The following is a 22744-nucleotide window of genomic DNA, read 5'->3' as shown; positions in this document are numbered from 1 at the left end:
TTGCATGTTGCTATAGTTGCAGCACATTAAGCATCTCATCTTTTTCCTTTCGGAGAGTAGCCTCACCTATAAAACTTTATGCCGCACGTTTGACCTCTATGTGACTTGCACATCTGTTATGGGAAATGATTGCACAAACTGTAGATTAAAAGTGTCAAACTATTCCATCTGCACTTCCCACCTTCATTTACATTTTTCATCATTGCACACTGCTGCCAAAATGTCTGACCGTGTCACAGCTCCAGCTAAAGCAAATGTTCTAGAAGTCTCTACTCAGCGGGATAGATGTAGAACACCAGAGAGGTTATGTTGTCACCTGTAATAAGGGAATCTTATTTAAGACAAAATACATACATAGCACTTTGGGCAGTGTTTTTCTTTTTTTCCTGATTTATCAGGTTTTGGAGGGGGGCTCATTGTATGCTGTGTGTAAAACAAAAATATTAGTTGCTATTTCTGTATGATATTTTTGTCTGCACCAGGTTTAGATTGGTTTTTACCCTGGTGACATATTTGTGCATCGTGTGGCCTACTTGATGGGCAAACTCCAAAACCACAGACAATCTGTCTCTGAATTATCAACTTTTTTTTTATTTTCCACCAGCGCACATACTGTGACTTCCTCTCTTTCTCAATATACACACACACACAATGAGCAGCCATAATATTAAAACCAAACATTGATTATCCCATTACACGGGCACTTGTCAAGGGACAGGATATAGGATCAGCAAGTTAGCATTTCTTGAAGTTGATGTGTTAGAAGCATAAGGATCTGAACAAATGTGACAAGGCACAAATTGTATATATCTATACCCTCTATTGCACTGCCAACATATCAGCAAATTATAGTTTCACTGGAACAAATTTTGCTGTCAAGAAGAACATCAGACACTCTACACCAGATGGCTTCATACTACTCCAGTCATCTGACAGCTGTCAAGAGATTGACAACAGTTTTCTGTAATACTTTGATCACTATCTAAGTAGAGAAGTTGAGCAGGAATAATAATTGCCCTTCTTTTAAGGCCTGATTATATTTTTTAGTAGTATGTAATATGTGATACTTTTTGGTATTGATTTCCTACACATGGTTAAATATGTTTCCCTATACATACCAGGGCTGTGGAGTCGGACGAAATTTTGCGTACCTGGAGTTGGAGTCGGCAAACAATGCACCGACTCAGACTCCTACTAAATTTAGATTGGAAAAAAAAAGTTTAAATGTCCCAATTTACAAAAAGTTATAATTAATGACTTCTCTACTGTAAGAATAAAGACCAATGCATGTAGTGCCTCACGTATCCACAAAACGAACACGTTAAGTGACCGTGAAGAAGCATGCTTTTCATGTACTTTACTATATGGCCACAACGCACAATTAGGAGCTATATGTTTTTTGCAGGACTAGAGACACTTGTATAAGTGAAGGGAATAGAGGGTCAATAGTTCAAGACTGAAGCTGTAAACCATTGGAAAAACTGCTGCCGTTCAGCTAAGGCTATAAAAACTTGTAAACTCGATTGTTAGCTTAAAGGGGTACTCTGCCCCTAGACATCTTATCCTCTACCCCTGTGTGGCCCGTCATTACGCACAGAGCGAATTCGTTCTGTGTAGTAATGAAAGCGCGGTGCCGCAGCGGCGATCCCGGGGGTCCCCAGCAGCGGGACCCCGGCGATCTGACATCTTATCCCCTATCCTTTGGATAGGGGATAAGATGTCTTAGGGCAGAGTACCCCTTTAAACTTTAAACATGACTATGGGATTCTACTAGGGAAATCATGTTTTATAATAAATGCCCCTTCCTGGATCCTACCACTGCCCTATCTTCAGCAGCAGATCAGCACACAAACTGTTCAATACTTCCCAGCAAGTAGTCCTGTGGTAATGACATGTATGTTGCCTTTATTTCCTACAAGGAATGTATAAAATACATTTGCATATTAATACAGAGGAGTCGGAGTCGGGGAGTCGGAGTTGGAAGTACCAAAAACACCATATCTATGATGTGTATTTAACATTCTTAATATTTTCCATTTTTCAAAAACTGGCATACATATTAGGAGGGGTGTGCTATAGGGTAACAGGGTAAAACAAGTTTTGGTGTTTTGAGGTCAAATGACACCTGTTATGTCCTGGAACGTTCAGGCATCCTTCATAAAAAAAAAAAAAAAAAAACCTGCCCCTCTTTTTATCCTTCATGATGCTCTTTTTATGCCCAAAGTCATGTGTTTTTTTCCCTGTTGTTTTTTTTTATTTTTATTTTCTTATCGGAGGAGAAACACCACTAAATTTGGGGGGAAACTGTCAGAGCATGCAGGGACATCAGGGACACAATACATCCACTAAAGGGTTTAAAAATGCTACAAAGATGACGTTTCATACCTCAAACCCCCCCCCCCCCCCCCAAAAAAAAAAAAAAAAAATGCGACAATGGTGTTTTGTGGAGAGTTTTTACTTAAAAGCATCATGTCTTAACCCCTTAAGGACCAGGCCATTTTATACCTTAAGGACCGGAGCGTTTTTTGCAATTCTGACCACTGTCACTTTAAACATTAATAACTCTGGAATGCTTTTAGTTATCATTCTGATTCCGAGATTGTTTTTTCGTGACATATTCTACTTTAACTTAATGGTAAAATTTTATGGTAACTTGCATCCTTTCTTGGTGAAAAATCCCAAAATTTGATGAAAAAAATGAAAATTTTGCATTTTTCTAACTTTGAAGCTCTCTGCTTGTAAGGAAAATGGATATTCAAAATATATTTTTTTGGGGTTCACATATACAATATGTCTACTTTATGTTTGCATCATAAAATTTATGAGTTTTTACTTTTGGAAGACACCAGAGGGCTTCAAAGTTCAGTAGCAATTTTGAAATTTTTCACAAAATTTTCAAACTCACTATTTTTCAGGGACCAGTTCAGTTTTGAAGTGGATTTGAAGGGTCTTCATATTAGAAATACCCCATAAAAGACCCCATTATAAAAACTACACCCCCTAAAGTATTCAAAAAAACATTCAGTAAGTGTATTAACCCTTTAGGTGTTTCACAGGAATAGCAGCAAAGTGAAGGAGAAAATTCAAAATCTTCATTTTTTACACTCGCATGTTCTTGTAGACTCAATTTTTGAATTTTTGCAAGGGATAAAAAGGAAAAAATTTTTACTTGTATTTGAAACCCAATTTCTCTCGAGTAAGCACATACCTCATATGTCTATGTTAATTGTTCGGCGGGCACAGTAGAGGGCTCAGAAGGGAAGGAGCGACAAATGGTTTTTGGGGGGCATGCCGCATTTAGGAAGCCCCTTTGGTGCCAGGACAGCAAAAAAAAAACACATGGCATACCATTTTGGAAACTAGACCCCTCAGGGAACGTAACAAGGGGTAAAGTGAACCTTAATACCCTACAGGTATTTCACGACTTTTGCATATGTAAAAAAAATATATATTTTTTTAACCTAAAATGCTTGGTTTCCCAAAAATTTTACATTTTTAAAAAGGGTAATAGCAGAAAATACCCCCCAAAATTTGAAGCCCAATTTCTCCCGATACAGAAAACACCTCGCATGGGGGTGAAAAGTGCTCTGCTGGTGCACTACAGGTCTCAGAAGAGAAGGAGTCACATTTGGCTTTTTGAAAGCAAATTTTGCTCTGGGGGCATGCCGCATTTAGGAAGCCCCTATGGTGCCAGAACAGAAAAAAAAAACCACATGGCATACCATTTTGGAAACTAGACCCCTCGGGGAACGTAACAAGGGGTAATGTGAACCTTAATACGCTACAGGTGTTTCACGACTTTTGCATATGTAAAAAAATATATTTTTTTTTTACCTAAAATGCTTGGTTTCCCAAAATTTTTACAATTTTAAAAAGGGTAATAGCAGAAAATACCCCCCAAAATTTGAAGCCCAATTTCTCCCGATTCAGAAAACACCCCATATGGGTGTGAAAAGTGCTCTGCTGGCGCACTACAGGTCTCAGAAGAGAAGGAGTCACATTTGGCTTTTTGAAAGTGAATTTTGCTCTGGGGGCATGCCGCATTTAGGAAGCCCCTATGGTGCCAGGACAGCAAAAAAAAAACACATGGCATACCATTTTGGAAACTAGACCCCTCGGGGAACGTAACAAGGGGTAATGTGAACCTTAATACCCTACAGGTGTTTCACGACTTTTGCATATGTAAAAAAATATATTTTTTTTTTACCTAAAATGCTTGGTTTCCCAAAATTTTTACAATTTTAAAAAGGGTAATAGCAGAAAATACCCCCCAAAATTTGAAGCCCAATTTCTCCCGATTCAGAAAACACCCCATATGGGTGTGAAAAGTGCTCTGCTGGCGCACTACAGGTCTCAGAAGAGAAGGAGTCACATTTGGCTTTTTGAAAGCGAATTTTGCTCTGGGGGCATGCCGCATTTAGGAAGCCCCTATGGTGCCAGGACAGCAAAAAAAAAAAAACACATGGCATACTATTTTGGAAACTAGACCCCTCGGGGAACGTAACAAGGGGTAATTTGAACCTTAATACCCTACAGGTGTTTCACGACTTTTGCATATGTAAAAAAATATATATTTTTTTTACCTAAAATGCTTGTTTTCCCCAAAATTTTACATTTTTTTAAAGGGTAATAGCAGAAAATACCCCCCAAAATTTGAAGCCCAATTTCTCCCGAGTACGGCGATACCCCATATGTTGCCCTAAACTGTTGCCTTGAAATACGACAGGGCTCCAAAGTGAGAGCGCCATGCGCATTTGAGGCCTAAATTAGGGACTTGCATAGGGGTGGACATAGGGGTATTCTACGCCAGTGATTCCCAAACAGGGTGCCTCCAGCTGTTGTAAAACTCCCAGCATGCCTGGACAGTCAACGGCTATCTGGCAATACTGGGAGTAGTTGTTTTGCAACAGCTGGAGGCTCCGTTTTGGAAACAGTGGCGTACCAGACGTTTTTCATTCTTATTGGGGAGGGGGGTTGTATAGGGGTATGTGTATATGTAGTGTTTTTTACTTTTTATTTTATTTTGTGGTAGTGTAGTGTAGTGTTTTTAGGGTACAGTCGCACGGGCGGGGGGTTCACAGTAGTTTCTCGCTGGCAGTTTGAGCTACGGCAGAAAATTTGACGCAGCTCAAACTTGCAGCCGGATACTTACTGTAATCCTCCGCCCATGTGAGTGTACCCTGTACGTTCACATAGGGGGGGGGGGAACATCCAGCTGTTGCAAAACTACAACTCCCAGCATGTACGGTCTATCAGTGCATGCTGGGAGTTGTAGTTTTGCAACCGCTGGAGGCTCCGTTCTGGAAACAGTGGCGTACCAGACGTTTTTCATTTTTATTGGGGAGGGGAGGGGGGCTGTGTAGGGGTATGTGTATATGTAGTGTTTTTTACTTTTTATTTTATTGTGTGTTAGTGTAGTGTTTTTAGGGTACAGTCGCACGGGCGGGGGGTTCACAGTAGTTTCTCGCTGGCAGTTTGAGCTGCGGCAGAAATTTTGCCGTACCTCAAACTTGCAGCCGGATACTTACTGTAATCCTCCGCCCATGTGAGTGTACCCTGTACATTCACATTGGGGGGGGGGGAACATCCAGCTGTTGCAAAACTACAATTCCCAGCATGTACGGTCTATCAGTGCATGCTGGGAGTTGTAGTTTTGCAACAGCTGGAGGCACACTGGTTGTGAAACACCGAGTTTGGTAACAAACTCAGTGTTTTGCAACCAGTGTGCCTTCAGCTGTTGCAAAAGCTACAACCCCCAGCATGTACGGACAGCGGAAGGGCATGCTGGGTGTTGTAGTTATGCAACAGCTGGAGGCATACTACTTTGGCTGGGGATGCTGGGGATTGTAGTTATGCAACAGCTGGAGACACACTGGTTTACTACTTAACTCAGTGTGCCTTCAGCTGTTGCAAAACTACAACTCTCAGCAGTCACCGACAGCCAACGGGCATGCTGGGAGTTGTAGTTATGCAACCACCAGATGCACCACTACAACTCCCAGCATGCACTTTAGCTGATTGTGCAAGCTGGGAGTTGTAGTTACACAACAGCTGAAGGTACACTTTTCCATAGAAAGAATGTGCCTCCAGCTGTTGCAAAACTACAAGTCCCAGCATGCCCATAAGGGCATGCTGGGAGTTGTGGTGGTCTGCCTCCTGCTGTTGCATAACTACAGCTCCCAGCATGCCCTTTTTGCATGCTGGGAGCTGTTGCTAAGCAACAGCAGGAGGCTGTCACTCACCTCCAACGATCCTCGCCGCACAGGTCAGTCCCTCGTTGTCGCCGCCGCCGCTGCTCCTGGGGCCCCGATCCCAACAGGGACGCCGGGGATCGGGGTCCCCAGCACCGGGGGTCGTCTTCCCGCACCCGCTCACGTCCTCCGGAAGAGGGGCGGAGCGGGTTGCGGGAGTGACACCCGCAGCAGGCGCCCTGATTGGTCGGCCGGTAATCCGGCCGACGAATCAGGGCGATCGTGAGGTGGCACCAGTGCCACCTCACCCCTGCTGGCTCTGGCTGATCGGGGCCGTCTCTGACGGCCCCGATCAGCCAATAATTCCGGGTCACCGGGTCACTGGAGACCCGATTGACCCGGAATCCGCCGCAGATCGCTGGACTGAATTGTTCAGCGATCTGCGGCCATCGCCGACATGGGGGGTCATAATGACCCCCCTGGGCGATATGCCCCGATGCCTGCTGAACGATTTCAGCAGGCATCGGGGACCGGCTCCGCTCCAGATGGTTGCGGGGGGCCGGTAAAACACATGACGTTCTCATACGTCATGTGTCCTTAAGGACTCGGAAATGGAGACGTATGAGAACGTCATGTGTCCTTAAGGGGTTAATCTAACCTTAGGCTATGTTCACACAGATTAAAACATTTCTGCATATTTCATTTTACACACACATTTGTGGCCATAATTTTTACCAAAAATGTGTGTGTAAAATGAAATGTTTTAATCTGTGTGAACATAGCCTAAGGATAGATTGAGACATGATGCTTTTAAGTAAAAACTCACCACAAAACACCATTGTTGCTGCCCTGTTTTTTGGGGGGTAACGCTCTGATAGTTTTCCCCCAAATTTTTTCCCTGCCAAAAATGCACAACCGCAATTAAATATGTTACTCTTTGGCCTTAATTTTTATGCTGTTTTAACGTAGTCCTAGAGTCCCAATGTAATTCATCATTGTAGGGATTCCAATCACCACCCATGTCAATGTTGACTCCATGTAAAAAGTACATATCCATGTAGATGTTGATATGAATCCACACAAGTATACCTTTTATACTCCAGGGGGGACATGTATCATTATTTGTGTATGGTAAAAGCATTTTACCCCTTTTTCCGAATTCTAAATTATGTGCAGAAGCGCTAAATTTATTAATCAAGCGCAATAAGCTTCATAAATTGCGGGCAAATATGGTAATCTCCTCAATCCACTCTTTGGAAAATAGAATCAATGATTTAGAGCATCTTGCTACGTTAAAGGGGTACTCCGGTGAAAACCTTTTTTCTTTTAAATCAACTGGTGGCAGAAAGTTAAACATATTTGTAAATTACTTCTATTAAAAAATCTTAATCCTTCCAGTACCTATTAGCTGCTGAATGCTACAGAGGAAATTCCTTTCTTTTTGGAACACAGATGACATCACGAGCACAGTGCTCTCTGCTGACATATCTGTCCATTTTAGCAACCATGCATAGCAGATGCATGCTAAGGGCAGCATGGTGGCTCAATAGTTAGCACTGCTGCCTTGCAGTGCTGGGGACTTGGGTTCAAACCCCACTAAGTACAACAATAAATAAAGCGTTATTATTATAATAATGTCAGCAGAGAGAACTGTGCTCGTGATGTCATCAGAGAGCATTCCAAAATTAATAGAATTTCCTTTGTAGTATTCAGCAGCTAATAAGTACAGAAAGGATTAAGATTTTCTAATAGAAGTAATTTACAAATATGTTAAACTTTCTGCCACCAGTTGATTTAAAAGAAAAAAAGTTTTCACCGGAGTACTCCTTTAAGTCCAAGATGGCTTATATTTGCGCAAAAAAAACAGCTCTTGCGGCAAAATTTTTGGTGTAAAGGAAAAGTACGCAGTTAATAAATCCATGCATACCATAGATGTCACTCCAAGGTACCCCATATCACCACATCTGGAGGACATGCTCTACCAAAACGTGCGCAAAAAAAATGCGCAAAAAAAGGGCTTGCGCAAAATTTTGCGCAAAAAAATACACACAAAACAGGGGTAATATCTTTGATACATGTCCCCCCAGGTACCTAATAGGAAATATTCTCATCAAAACATTGCTGTTCCAGTAATTGTGTCTCTGCGCAGACATAGGATATTACATAGCAGTTTCCCATTTGTAGTTTGCTCTAAAAGGCCCTTTTATACATTTCCTCTGGCAGATCATAAAATGTAATTTTGAATGCAGTTTTGCATTTGTATTTTCTAGTCAACTAAAGTCATTTGACAGGTTTTATTGTATGTTCAGATTTCTGTGCCAGTGCCAAGACTGAGGAACTGTATGAGAGATATAATAAAACAGAATGGTTTAAGTTTAAATCTCTATTTGCTGTGCTGCCAAAAGGACAGAGTGTGGCTAAGTAGAGGGCTTATGTGGGATGCTATGTACTTTTTCACTAGCCAAGTAAGGTGTTAGCAGTTCATTGTGTTTTTCAGAAGATCCTACATATTCCACATATGGTCTATGGCCTCCCTGTACACTGAACTCCAGCCTCTATTGCCCAACTTCATTTCAGTCACCATCATGGAAATGTGCCTCATTAGACCGAACTGAAATTAAAATCGTTGTTGCATTGCATTTTTTGGTCCAAAATATATTTTATTCGATTCTGTTCTATGTTTGTCTTTTTTCAAAATTAAAGCAAATATAAGTTATTAGCCAGGCCGAACTAAGGAATAGGTATAAGATGCCATTAGAAATTAGCAAATTTTTTTTGAAACATTCGATACGACCGATTCAACAAATTTTCCGAAAAAATTTGGTTCGATACAAATTTATTCGCTGCAAATCTGTATTAAAAACAGCTATTTCTGGCACTTTAAACAACTACATTGACATGGTCTGAAATGGCAGGAGGTCATTTTTTACATCTACCACAGTAGTGAACCTATATTGTGGTACTTGTGACCATCTGCAGACATCCTCCATTGTATGCACATTATACTGGGGATCGTCCATAGCAACGGACCACAAGAATGACACAGGCTGGAGTTGGCGGCAGCATGAGGAGACCATATAGTGGCTGAATGACACAGCCTGGAGTTGGCGGCAGCATGAGGAAACCATATAGTGGCTGGATGACACAGCCTAGAGTTGGCGGCAGCATGAGGAGACCATATAGTGGCTGAATGACACAGCCTGGAGTTGGCGGCAGCATGAGGAAACCATATAGTGGCTGGATGACACAGCCTAGAGTTGGCAGCAGCATGAGGAGACCATATAGTGGCTGAATGACACAGCCTGGAGTTGGCGGCAGCATGAGGAGACCATATAGTGGCTGAATGACCCAGCCTGGAGTTGACGGCAGCATGAGGAGACCATAAAGTGGCTGAATGACACAGCCTGGAGTTGGGGGCTGCAAGAGCAGACCATATAGTGGCTGAATGACACAGCCTGGAGTTGGTGGCTGCATGAGGAGACCATATAGTGGCTGAATGACAGAGTGGAGTTGGTGGTAGCATGGAGAGACCATATATTGGCTGAATGACACAGCTTGGATTTGGCGGCAACATGAGGAGACCATATAGTGGCTGAAGGACACAGCCTAGAGTTGGCGGCAGCATGAGGAGACCATATAGTGGCTAAATGACAGCCTGGAGTTGGCGGCAGCATGGGGAGACCATATAGTGGCTGAATGACACAGCCTGGCGTTGGCGGCAGCATGAGGAGACCATATAGTGGCTGAATGACACAGCCTGGAGATGACGGTAACATGAGGAGACCATATAGAGGCTGAATGACAGCCTGGAGTTGGCAGCAGCATGGGTAGACCATATAGTGGCTGAATGACACAACCTGGAGATGGCGGGAGCATGAGGAGACCATATAGTGGCTGAATGACAGGCTGGAGTTGGGGGCAGCAAGAGCAGACCATATAGTGGCTGAATGACACAGCCTGGAGTTGGCCGAAGCATGAGGAGATCATATAATGGCTGAATGACACAGCCTGGAATTGGTCGCAGCATGAGGAGATCATATAGTGGCTCAATGACACAGCCTGGAGGTGGCGGCAGCATGAGGAGACCATATAGTGGCTGAATGACACAGCCTGGAGTTGGGGACAGCAAGAGCAGACCATATAGTGGCTGAATGACACAGCCTGGAGTTGGCGGCAGCATGAGATACCATATAGTACCTAATTTACACAGCCTGGAGTTGGCGGCAGCATGAGAAGATCATATAGTGGCTGAATGACACAGCCTGGAGTTGGTGGCAGCATGGGGAGATCATATAGTGGCTGAATGATACAGCCTGGAGTTGGTGGCAACATGAGGAGACCATATAGGGGCTGAATGACACAGCCTGGAGGTGGCTGCATGAGTAGACCATATAGTGGCTGACTGTCACAGCCTGGAGTTGGCAGCAGCATGAGATACCATATAGTGGCTAAATGACACCGCCTGGAGTTGGCGGCAGCATGAGGAGACCATATAGTGGCTAAATGACAGCCTGGAGTTGGCGGCAGCATGAGGAAACCATATAGTGGCTGAATGACACAGCTTGTAGTTGGCGGCAACATGAGGAGACTATATAGTGGCTGAATGACAGCCTGGAGTTGGCGGCAGCATGGGGAGACCATATAGTGGCTGAATGACACAGCCTGAAGTTGGCGGCAGCATGAGGAGACCATATAGTGGCTGAATGACACAGCCTGGAGGTGGCGGAAGCATAAGGAGAACATAGTGCATAGTGGCAGAATGAGACAGGCAGGTAGGCAGAAGAAAACGGTCTCTTTTCTAAAAGTGTTAGTGTACACAAGTAAGTATTGAGGATATGCATTATGTAAAACTTAACTTTTAATAATGTTCTTAGCATAAAATATATGTCCCCAAAATTTTTATGGAATCAAACAAAAGGAAAGGTGAGCAAAATACAACATGTTCCGCCTACAACACCAAGTATTGATGTGATGCAAAGACCTCTAAAAGGTGGAAGGGAACAACGTATAGTTCATTGTAACCGGTGGGGGTGAAAACTTCCTCTGTAAGGCCCTACTCTCACCCTATTAATTCCCTTCTCGGCAAGTGTTACTCGCCCTAAAAAGGGTGGCTCCACAAAGGAAACTCTCCATATTTCCACCTAAAAACCCTGTGAAATGGCAGTGTTTGTAGGTGGAAATAGGGAGAGGCTCCTGTGTGGGGCCGCCCTTTTTAGGGCGAACAACACTTGCCAAGAAGGGAATTAATACTGCCAGAGTAGGGTCTTACAGGGGAAGTTTTTACCATACTTTGTTCCCTTCCACCTTTTAGAGGATTTTGCATCACATCAATACTTGGTGGTATAGGTGGCACATGGTGCTTTTTGCACACCTTTCCTTTTGTTTTATTTAAAAAAAAATTGGGATACATATATTTTATTCTAAGAAAAGGTAAGTTTTAGCTAATGCATATCCTTAATTCTTACTTGGGGTCTGATGCCGAGGAATGTGTGTAACTGGGGAGCAGCACCTTAAATATGTTTTGCACTATCCATATTTGTAAAGTGTTGGTGTGGCACCATGGCCAATCTACTCTGATGCATCAGGCATTGGTGGGTGGAAATCCTGGCTGATCCATGCCTGATTCATCTTCACAAAGGTCAGTCTCTCCACATTTTTCGTGGACAGATGAGTTCTCTTTGAGTTACTATGGCCCCCGCCGCACTAAACACCCGCTCTGATGGCACACTACTGGCTGGGCAGGACAGCTTTTCCAGGGCAAACTCTGCTAGTTGCGGCCACAAATCAAGTTTGGCTGTCCAATTTTACGGTTTGCGCTCTGGCCGCCAGTGCTGGCCGTGAGCACATTTCCCTGCTCTCCCCTGCTGCCGGCGGGGCTGGGATTCGAATCCCAGCCCGTCACTCACCTCGGTCCACTGCTGCCTCCTTTTCTGCCTCTCAGCTCCGCTGCCGGAGCTTTAAGATTTAAAGGGCCAGTATGCCCATAATTATTTACAATGCCAGTGTCTCCTCTATATGTTCCTGCTCCCCCCCCCCCCCCCACATCCCTGCCGGATCTTTGTTGCCTTGTGCCATTGTTTTGTGTTTTGCCTTGCCTTGTTACTGACCTCCTGCTACGTTCCTGACCTTGCTCCTGTGCTGCCTGTCTACTGACCTCCTGCTTCCTTTCTGACTACGCACCTGTGCTGCCAGCCCTTGCCTTCTGCTATCCAGACTATGAGTTGCTGTTTCCCATCTGTACCTCGAATTTCCTCAGCCGCCTGTGTGGGCAAGTCGTGCCAGGGGTAGCGACCTGGGTGCCGCCTGCCGCAGCAAGTCCATCCCGCTTTGCGGCGGGCTCTGGTGAAAACCAGCGGCACCTCAGACTCTGCTCCCTGGTATGGCCGCGTCATCTGCCACACAGATCCAGCGGATCTACTACCATCTTCAAGGTGTTTTAGCATGGTCATGTCAAGGTATGCCACAGCTGCTGCGTTCAGGTCCTGCTCCAGGTTTACCTGCTGCTGATGAGTTGCTTCACTATGCGGGTGAAAAAAGCTACTCATCAGCGACTGTAGACTCAGGCTGCTGCTGATGGAGCTGGTACTGCTCCAGCCAACCCACCCCACCCCGGCAGCCATGGCAGTGGAAGTTGAGCACAAAGGCCCCCCCCCAATCATACCTGCGAGAGGATGGACAATGGTGCAGATAGGCATCGGCCAACTGACTACATAGGATGTCTCTGTAGTAGGTCAGTTTATCCTCCCTCTCAGTGGGTGTAAAAAAGGCCCCCATTTTGTGGCGGTAGCGAGGGTCCAATAAGGTGGAGAGCCAGAAGTCATCTCGCTGCCGAATGGTTACAGTTCGGCAGACAATAGGCAAGCAAGTGCCATTTGTGCAAGTGACTCGGAGGGACTCCCTGCCTTCATCTCCATTGCATACTGTCATTGTGTGTGGGTCCTCTGTCTCGCCTTCCTCACAACCTTCTAGCTGTTACTGCTCCTCCTCTCCTGTCAAATAACTAGAAAAATCGCCCATCTCGTGAAACCTAAACTGTGCTCCACTGTCCCTCTCCCCTTCCTCCTCCAGTTCAGCCGCCACATGGGTCATGTGGCTCTGAGATGTCTCCAGTGCCCTGACCAGCCATCGTTTCCAACACATTTTGTAGTAAATGAAACAGACTAATAATGTGGCTTCCTCAAAGGGCCTGAGCAAACTGCAGATGTCACGTATGAGCTGCCATTTGTCGACATTGAAGTTACACAGGGGAGTCCCCCTATCTACTTGGATCATCAAGAAATCGGTGATAGCTTTTCTCTGTTCGTTTAGTCAGTCCAACATATGGAGGGTGGAATTCCAACGTGTGGAAACGTTGCAAATCAGACTATGTTGGGGGATACAGTTCTGTCGCTGCAGCTCAAGGAGGGTGTGCTTTGCGGTGTATGAGTGGCTGAAGTGCATGCAAAGTTTCCTTCCCATTGTTAGGATGTCTTGCAGATGGGGGACACTTCAGGAACCACTTGATAACCAAATTGAACACGCGTGCCATGCAGGGCGCATGTCTCAAGCTTCCTTGTCGCAGAACAGACAACATGTTCTTCCCATTGTCGGTCACCATGGTTCCCATTTCCAGTTTTCATGGAGTAAGCCATGATTCGATTTCTTGATGAATAACTTTTAGCAGTTCCTCCCCTGTGTGACTCCGTTCACCAAGGCAATTCATGTGAAGAACAACGTGACACCGCTGTGCCCTGCACACATGGTATGCTGGAGGGGCACTGAGACTTGTCCGTGCAGTGGAGGCTGAGGACACGGTGGAGGATGAGGAGGCGGAGTCGCACACTGTCACAGGACCAACGGCCTTAGAGCGTGGACGCGGAAGCAGCATAACCTGTCCAAGTTGCTGTTGTGCCTGTGCAGGAACCACATTTACCCAGTGGACCATAAAGGACATGTATTGTCCCTGATCGGAGTTACAGCTCCACACGTCAGCGCTGCTGTGCACTTTGGTACACACCGACAGGCTCAAGGGATGGCCCACCTTCTGTTCCACAAATTTGTGCAGGGCTGGTACTTCCTTCTTCGCAAAGAAATGACGGCTTGGGACTCTCCACCTCGGCTCAGCACAAGCCATTAGTTCTCTGAAAGGTGCAGAGTCCACCACTTGGAAAAGGAAGGACTGCAGCACCAGCAACTTGGACAGGAGCACATTCAGCTTCTGCACCATTTAATGAGTGGATGCATACCGTTGTCTCATGGACATGGCTTCGCCGATGGATTGCTGGCAGAATGACTGACTCGAAGTAGGAGATTGGTATGACACACAGCTCCCTTCGGCTGAGGTGGAGGAGCCTTGGCTGGCTGAAACAGGCAGCGGCATTCCACTGGGTGATGCAGTAGGCTGGACCACCACATCGGAGCCGCGGTTCTCCCAGGCCGCTTTGTAGTGATGCTGCAATGTTGACCCAGGGCCGTGGTGCCAACATTGGGACCCTGACCACGCTTCACCTTCTGCCGACACATCTTGCATGTGGCCAGGTTAACATCCTCCGGATGCTTGATGAAAAACTGCCACACCGCTGAGTAGCTGATTTTCCCACCAACAGTCCACACTGATTGACTTCTACTGCCGCCGACTCCAGAAACCCCTGTTCCACTACCTCCCGGGAAGGTAGACTGCCGAGAGGAGGTGGTCTACCTTGGGCACGTTTGGCTCCAGACTTTCCACTTCTGCCACCATGCTGACTGCCAACCATGCTACCACCTTGCTGGCTCAGCTGCTACCTCACAGGCAACCTGCAACCCTCTTCTCCTGATCATGATGAAGCCCCCTCTGCACCTGGCTCCCAAGTGCGATCTGCTTCAACATCATCGAGTTGTGTCTGCATGTCACTGATGTCCTCCTCAGTTTCCTCAACAGTGTCTGCTTCAGGAGCCTGAACGCTCGCAATACCACCTCCCACGCCACTCTCCTCATCACTACTTGCCTGCCTAGTGGTGGAAGTCTCCTCCACTTCTTGGCTGGGCACTAGCTGCTGACTGTCCTCTAGTATATCGTCCTCACTAAATAGTGGAGCTGAACCCACAGCATAAGATACTTCTTTAGGGGAGGGAACAGCATAGGACAGAGGCAATGGGAGAACAGGGACTGCTCCCGAGCCATGCCTGAGGGTTGTACATAATTTGGAGGAAAAAAGCGGAGGTAGTGCCAGGTGCTGTGTAGGTCTTTAGCTGGTGTAGGTGGGTACCCAGGTGGGGGTAGCGTATCCCTTGCCGGTGATGGTAGCTTGGTATGCAGGCCAGCAGCGTGTGGACAGAGCCCAGAGGAGAGTCTGTAGAGTAATGCAGAAGTATTGGAAAAAAGCTGCGATGGCGCTCCCAAGGAAGTAACCCGAAGTCGTCGGTATTGATGAAGGATAAATAATTTATTTACAGCATAAGAAAATAATAAATAAAGCAAGACGCGTTTCGGGAGTCACAACTCCCTTTCTCAAGTGCAGGTGGTTGCTGTAACAGCAACCATCTGCAATTGAGAAAGGGAGCTGTGACTCCCGAAACACGTCTTTCTTTATTTATTTATTATTTTCTTATGCTGTAAATAAATTATTTATTCTTCATCAATACCGACGACTTCGGGTTACTTCCTTGGGAGCGCCATCGCAGCTTTTTTCCTATACTTCTACTGAGGGTTGTGTCTGAGGAACCCACGACTGTTGACTGGGGGTGTCAGATGTCACTTGTGAGGATGTGGATGACCGTGTTAACCAGGCGATGATGATCGAGACACGACTTCTAGCTGATACTGGGAGCTCAGGCCTCTCCCTGTGACTCCTGCTGCCACTTGCCCCTAGTCTGCTGCGACCTCTGCCTGATGAATTTAGGCCTGTGCCACTCCTATGTGCACGGCCTGGCACTTCTCTGCCTGACATACTTAGTGTGTATATGAGGGGAGTACAATACGCTCCACTATGCTTAAAACAGTATTTGTCTACAACACCACCAGGTGTGTACTTTTGGCTGGCCTTTCGCAGTATTTAGGGCCTTAATACTTTAAAAGGAACAAAATGGTACACCACTTAGATGTATGCATGTGGTATGCACTTTTGAGGGGAGGACAATGCGCTCCAGTACGCTTAAAACTATATTTGTCTACAACACCAGCAGGTGTGTACTTTTGCCTGGCCTTTCACAGTATCTAGGCCCTTAAGACTTTAACAGGAACAAAATAGTACACCTCTTAGATGTACGCATGTGGTATGCACTTATGAGAGGAGGACAATGCTCTTCAGTACGCTTAAAACAGTATTTTTCTACAACACCAGCAGGTGTGTACTTTTGGCTGGCCTTTCCCAGTATTTAGGCCCTTAAGACTTTAACAGGAACAAAATGGTATACCACTTAGATGTATGCACAGGTTACACTTAAAAGCGGACAATATGCTTTTAGTGCTCTGCTTACCCTAACTGGCTGGCTACTATTAGCTTTTCAGTTGTTGTACACACCAGTGCTGCAGCACACAGTCGCTGTGTACTACACTCAAAATTGCACTTTCTCTCTCATTCTCACTCCCTTACCTATCAGTGCTTCTAGGCTGGATTTGGGCTTGAGGTGAATCGCTGCTGTAAAAAAGCTTTTCTGTGCAATATAAACTGCTCTCCGTCCCTCTCTGCAATAGAACGCTGATGTGACTGGGAGGTGAATCGCTGCTTTAAAAAGGTTGTTCTGTGCAACACACACTGCTCTCTGTCCCTCTCTCTCTGCCATAGAACGCTGATGTGACTGGGAGGTGAAACGCTGCTATAAAAATGCTTTTCTGTCCAACACACAGCGCTGTCTGTCCCTCTCTTTCTGTAATAGAACGGTGATGTGACTGGCCGCAAGATAGCTGCTGATTATATAGGGCTGTGACATCACAGGCATTACTGGCTGCTGATAGGCTGCATGCTGCATGTGATTCAGGGTCATCCCGCCTACCCTTGTCAAATTTTTCCTGAAATTTGTAACAGATTCAGATTCGATTTGCTCATCCCTAGATGCCATCATGTTTTATAATATGTTAGTACTTGGTACTATTGTATAATTTAATGTTATTAATTCCTGTTTGTTTGTTTGTTGTTTAGGTTCTTTTTAATGTAACAGTTACTATGGACACTTGTGATGTAGAAGGTGGACATAACTACATCATTCTTAAACCTATTGGTTTCAATGAAACCGTGAAAGTAAAGATTCACAGAAGTTGCACATGTCAGTGTAACAGTCCACTAAGGCATAAGGATAAGTGTGTTACCGAGGTTCACCCAGACTGCCCTGGAGTTCCATGCAGAGACAGCAACTGCAGCTTGGGAGAAAAGGAATATCAGTCCGAAAACTGCAAGCAATCCCCATCAGAGTCTGAGTGTAGTGGTAGAGGAACTTGTCTGTGTGGAAAATGCTACTGCTCTAAAACCAAACTGGGAAAAATATATGGGAAATACTGTGAAATTGACAATTTTTCTTGCCCGTACAACCTTGGAAAACTATGTTCTGGTAAGTAGCTTAGATGCAATGTTTAAAACTGTACTCCGATGGAAAAAAAAATTCTAATAAACTGGTGCCAAAAAGTTAAATAGATTTGTCACCAACGCCAAGGTTTCTCAGATGGCACGGGACCTAATGCTAACCTACCTGTGCGTGAAAAGCAAAAACCAGGGGCCAGTGGGCAATTACAGCAGCACTAGGCCGACATGCAGCCTGCTCCCAGTTACCTCCAGCGTGACTGAGCACACATACAATGGAAGGGGGGAGAGAGGCTACAAGCCCCACCCAAGTTGGCTGATATAGGTGCATGGCCTTACAGGTGCTACCTTAATGCTGCCTGGAAAATGTTCAAGGCGCATTAACATATGGAGTTTACACACAGGAAGTACAGGAAGAATTAAGATTTTTTAATAGAAGTAATTTACAAATATGTTTAACTTTCTGCCACCAGTTGATTTAAAAGAAAAAAGGTTTTCACCGGAATACCCCTTTAAGGATTAAGATTTTTAAATAGAAGTAACTTACAAATCTGTATAACTTTCTGGCACCAGTTGATTTAAAAAAAAAAAAAATTCCACCATATTTCCTCTTTAAGGCTGTAGTCACAATCATACCATAGCTACAACTTATAATGGAGCTATGGCGGATTCTGGTTCCAGTGTTTGTAGTAGCACGAGCATAGACTACACTATTCTGGTGATCAGAAACACTGAAATGAAATACAAAACATATCAGTTTTTTTTAAAAATCTTTTCTTTCTGTGATAGCACATTAGTGGTCTGCACTATGTGGCACATAATCTGCTGTGAAACTACAACTACATCATAACAGTTTTATCTAGTTCTCTGACTAGTGTGGGATGATCATGTAATGTTTTTATGCCTTGACTAATATGTCCATCCGGTAATGGGTCAGGTACTCGCAGTGACCTGGGTTTATAGCTTACAACACGCAGTCACTCAGGAAATGAAGTGTCGTAATACTTCACTGATCAGTATTAAATCTGCCTGGAACTTGTAGGACCCCCCTCTGATTTAAACTCATGTTTGCTGTGAACATGTATGTTATTCACAGCGTGTGAAAAGGCATAAACTCTGAGAGCTAAATGTTGTATTGCATTTGATTTGTGGTGTTTGTTATCTTAAGCAGAGGTTGCCCTGCAGGGAAGCCATTAAAAACACCACTGAATTACATTAGATTTTGGAATGTTTTTTCTAGACACCCCTAGAACAGGATCATTTATCCTGGAATGCTCATGGCTTATCAAATGCATATAATTCTTAAAGCTATCCTGTAAAGTCAAAAGTTTTACTTTAAAAAAATATATATAATGAAATGTTATAGAGAATTTCCTGCAGCTGCAGTTTCTGATGTTAATAACACATAATAATAAAAGTCAGATCAGTTGGGGTTTGGCAGCTGAGAACCTCATGGGTATTGAGAAGGGAAAAGCACAGTCCCTATTATCAGTGGAGGGATGGCAAAACATGCACAGTTCCTTTCCATTACAATCAATGTGAGTCATAGAGGATACTTTATTGTACCTATTGTTATTTCAGTGAATACCGTAAGTGGATTGCATATGCATGGCTGCCTCTCCAATGAAAGTGAACCAGCTTGCTCATGAGATCAGAATCCTACCTTTACATACTGGCCAAAATCTCAGAGGTTTTGAGTATTTTTAAGCGCTTAAGCGCAAGCCATGCAAATGTTTGTTTCAGTGACTGCACTATTAATTTAAAAATTAAGAGGGAGATTCAGCAAAACCTGTGCAGAGAAAAAGTTTACCAGTTGCCCATAGCGACCAATCAGACAGCTTCTTTCATTTTTTTTTTTTAAAAAGGCCTCTGAAAAATAAAAGAAGCCATCTGATTGGTTGCTATGGGCAATTGGTAAACTTTTCCTCTACACAAGCCTTGAAGAATCTCCCCCTAAATGTTTATTTATTTTTGAATTGGCATCTACCTATCAGATCATAGTTCATATTACAGCAGGGTTCACAGTGTAGTCCTTGGAAAGCATTCTGACACCGGGGCAGGAGTTTGATGCCAGAGCTGTTATGTCTGTGGAGGCAGAGAAGAAACGTAAGTGGTTACACTGGAGAAGAAAGACAGATTAGGAATGGGAGCTATGCAGCGGTAGACTTCAGTTGTCCCGAGACCCAAAGACTTATCTGAGTGGCTTTGCCTACTACAAAGAAGCAGCAGATCCAGGGAGGCAACCAGGAAAAACTGTTGAAGACCAAGGAGGCTGGAGTGCAGAACATCAGGGATTATAATCAACAGAGAAGACAGGTACCATTACCAGGCAGTTTCCATTTGGCCCCAGACACTAATAAATAGGACTTCTCAGAGCCTAAACACTAAGGGCTGTAAGTGATCTACCTTACATCGTGATACCTTTACCCGAATATTTGGGTACCATCACCTTACTCCGCCCCATTGGCATTTGATGAGAGTGATCCTATAACACCAGAGCCTGCTACAGGGACAGTGTATGGCAAATACTTGCCAACAGTCAGGAATTCCCACCCTTCATACTGTGCTTACAGTGAGAACAATGTACAGGGGGAAAAATATATTCTGGCAAACTCTTTATTTGGACAAACTTGTATTGCAATTTTAGAGACGTAGCCTGTTAGGAAGTGCTGAGCCTCTAGTTGGATCATTTGGCCCTTTAGGTTTAGTGTTCCCCACTGTAAGGAAGGACAATCCATAATACTGTAGAGTTAGACAAGTTAGAGGATAGCCATTCATGTGTTGCAATTTATGGTATGGACCAATAATAATGATAGTTTTTAAGTTTATTGTTCATAATTTTATTAATGTGTTACATTGGGTAACTGGTGCTGTTTTTAGCTTCAAAATAATGTGCTGATTATTTTATTACCGTATCTTGGTTGGGGTACTGTGTTTCTGATAAGGGCTTGAAATCCCATGCATAGACAATTAATTTTTGCAAATGCACCAGCATAGGTATGCCAGTGTATACCTCTGCCAGGATGTCCCAGCTGGCCATTTCAGTGACTATATTCTGTCAATTTTCTAAACATATACTGTGTCTGTGTGGGACTCAAAAGCACAGCAGCCCCACACAAAAATACTATTGGTGAGATTTATGAAAACCTGTGCAGAGAATAAGTTGACAAGTTGTTCATAGCAACCAATCAGATTGCTTCTTTTATTTTTCAGAGCCTCTTTTTAAAAATTAAAGATCTCCCCTTACATGTTCAGTAAATCGATTGAACATAGTGATTATTGGACAACATTCAGCCCCTAAAACTCCAAGGATCAGCCAGGAGCACATGGGTATACATCTGCATACCTTTTTTGACAGGTTGCTGACTTATACTGGCAATGCACTCCAAATATTATGTGAATGAGGACTTATGGTGCTGTGCAATACAATTATTTTGTGTATTAGACACTTTTTGCATCTTGTCGGATAATGGGCCAAAAAATAAGAGATAAAATGGGGTTGTGACCATTATGAAGACATGTTAAGAAATTCATTGGCACAGAATTTTGGACTTAAAAAAGTGTTTCGTGTTTGACATTAACTTTAAACTACAGTAGTAGATAGGGGGATTTCTATGCATACAGTATCCTTTACCCAATTTTTGTAATTTTTATTGGATAACTATTTTTAATGTGATATTTAATTCTAGTGAACATAAATGTCTCTGTTCATTCTAATCAATATTCCTCCTCTATTCGACAGGTAATGGTGAATGTTACAATGGAGATTGTAAATGCCATAGTGGCTGGGAAGGGGACAGATGTCAATGCTCATCATTAAAGAAACACTGTATGGATTCCAATGGACTTGTGTGCAGTGGGAGGGGAACCTGCACATGTGGTAAATGCGAGTGCACTATTGACAAAAGCTTTGGCCCTTTGTGCCAATACTGCTCTGGATGTAGCAATACCTGCACGGACAACTGGTTTGTTATTTTTATTTATTAGCCTTCTAAAGTATTGTTTTGTATTTAGACATACACTACATGCAAACTGCAGTATCTCACATACCGTAAGTAAGTGCGCACTTCACATTTCTGTAAATATATTATGATACCTTTACACGTGACAACACTGATGAAATGGCCCTCTTCTACAAGGTAAAGTAGTCCACATTCCGGATATAATCGGGTTTAATGTTGAGTCCCCTCAAAAACTCAACACACAGCCATTAATGTCTAAGTATTGGCAACTAAAGTGAAAATGTCCAAAGTAGGCCCAATTAGCTATTTTCCTGCCCCAGTATTATGTGACTAGTTTGTGTTACATGGTCTTACGTGTGAATAGGGAGCAGGTGTTTTAACCCCTTAAGGACCAAGCTACCTGGTAGTTTAGGACCAAGGAGGTACGCAGGCACCCTATCAGCAGGCACCCCGTGCACCCCGTGTCGGCCCAATGGTGCTCCTTCTCTTCTGAGCATTGTAGTGTCCCAGCAGAGCACTTGACGTCCACACATGGGATATTTCCATACTCAGAAGAAATGGGGTTACACATTTTGGGGGTAATTTTCTCCTATTACCCCTTGTAAAAATGTAAAATTTGGGGGAAAACAGCATTTTAGTGAAAAATATTTTTTTTTTCATTTACACATCCAAATTTTACAAAAAGTCGTCAAACACCTGTGATGTGTTAAGCAACCAATCAGAGGGGTGTTACGTTCCTTAAGGGGTGTAGTTTCCAAAATAGTGTGCCATGTGTTTTTTTTGTTTGCTGTTCTGGCACCATAGGGGTTTCCTAAATGCGACATGCCCCTCCCCCCCCCCCCCCCCCCCCCAAAAAAAAAACATTTCAGCCAAATTTGCTAAATGCGAAAGCCAAATGTGACACCTTCTCTTCTGAGCATTGTAGTTCGCCCGCAGAGCATTTTACGTCTTTACGTGGGGCTTTTCCATACTCAGAAGAGATGGAGTTACAAATTTTGGGGGGCATTTTCTCCCATTACCCTTTGTAAAAATGGTAAATTTGGGGGGAAAATGCTTTTTTTTTTTTCATTTACACATCCAACTTTAACGAAAAGTCGTCAAACACCTGTGGGGTGTT

General features: G+C 44.0%; 1 protein-coding gene across 1 annotated transcript in view; it reads left to right on the top strand.

Annotated features, from left to right (window-relative positions):
- ITGB8 (integrin subunit beta 8) overlaps positions 1-22744 on the top strand; it is a 153199-nt gene that overhangs the window by 97524 nt on the left and 32931 nt on the right. The window contains exons 10-11 of the mRNA XM_056519730.1: positions 17291-17696; positions 21408-21630. Coding sequence (XP_056375705.1) covers positions 17291-17696; positions 21408-21630 — 629 coding nt within the window. The remainder of the gene's footprint in view (positions 1-17290; positions 17697-21407; positions 21631-22744) is intronic.

The sequence above is a fragment of the Hyla sarda genome, chromosome 5 (genome assembly GCF_029499605.1).
Source record: "Hyla sarda isolate aHylSar1 chromosome 5, aHylSar1.hap1, whole genome shotgun sequence".
NCBI lineage: Eukaryota > Metazoa > Chordata > Amphibia > Anura > Hylidae > Hyla > Hyla sarda.
This window is presented reverse-complemented; position numbering and strand designations above follow the sequence as displayed.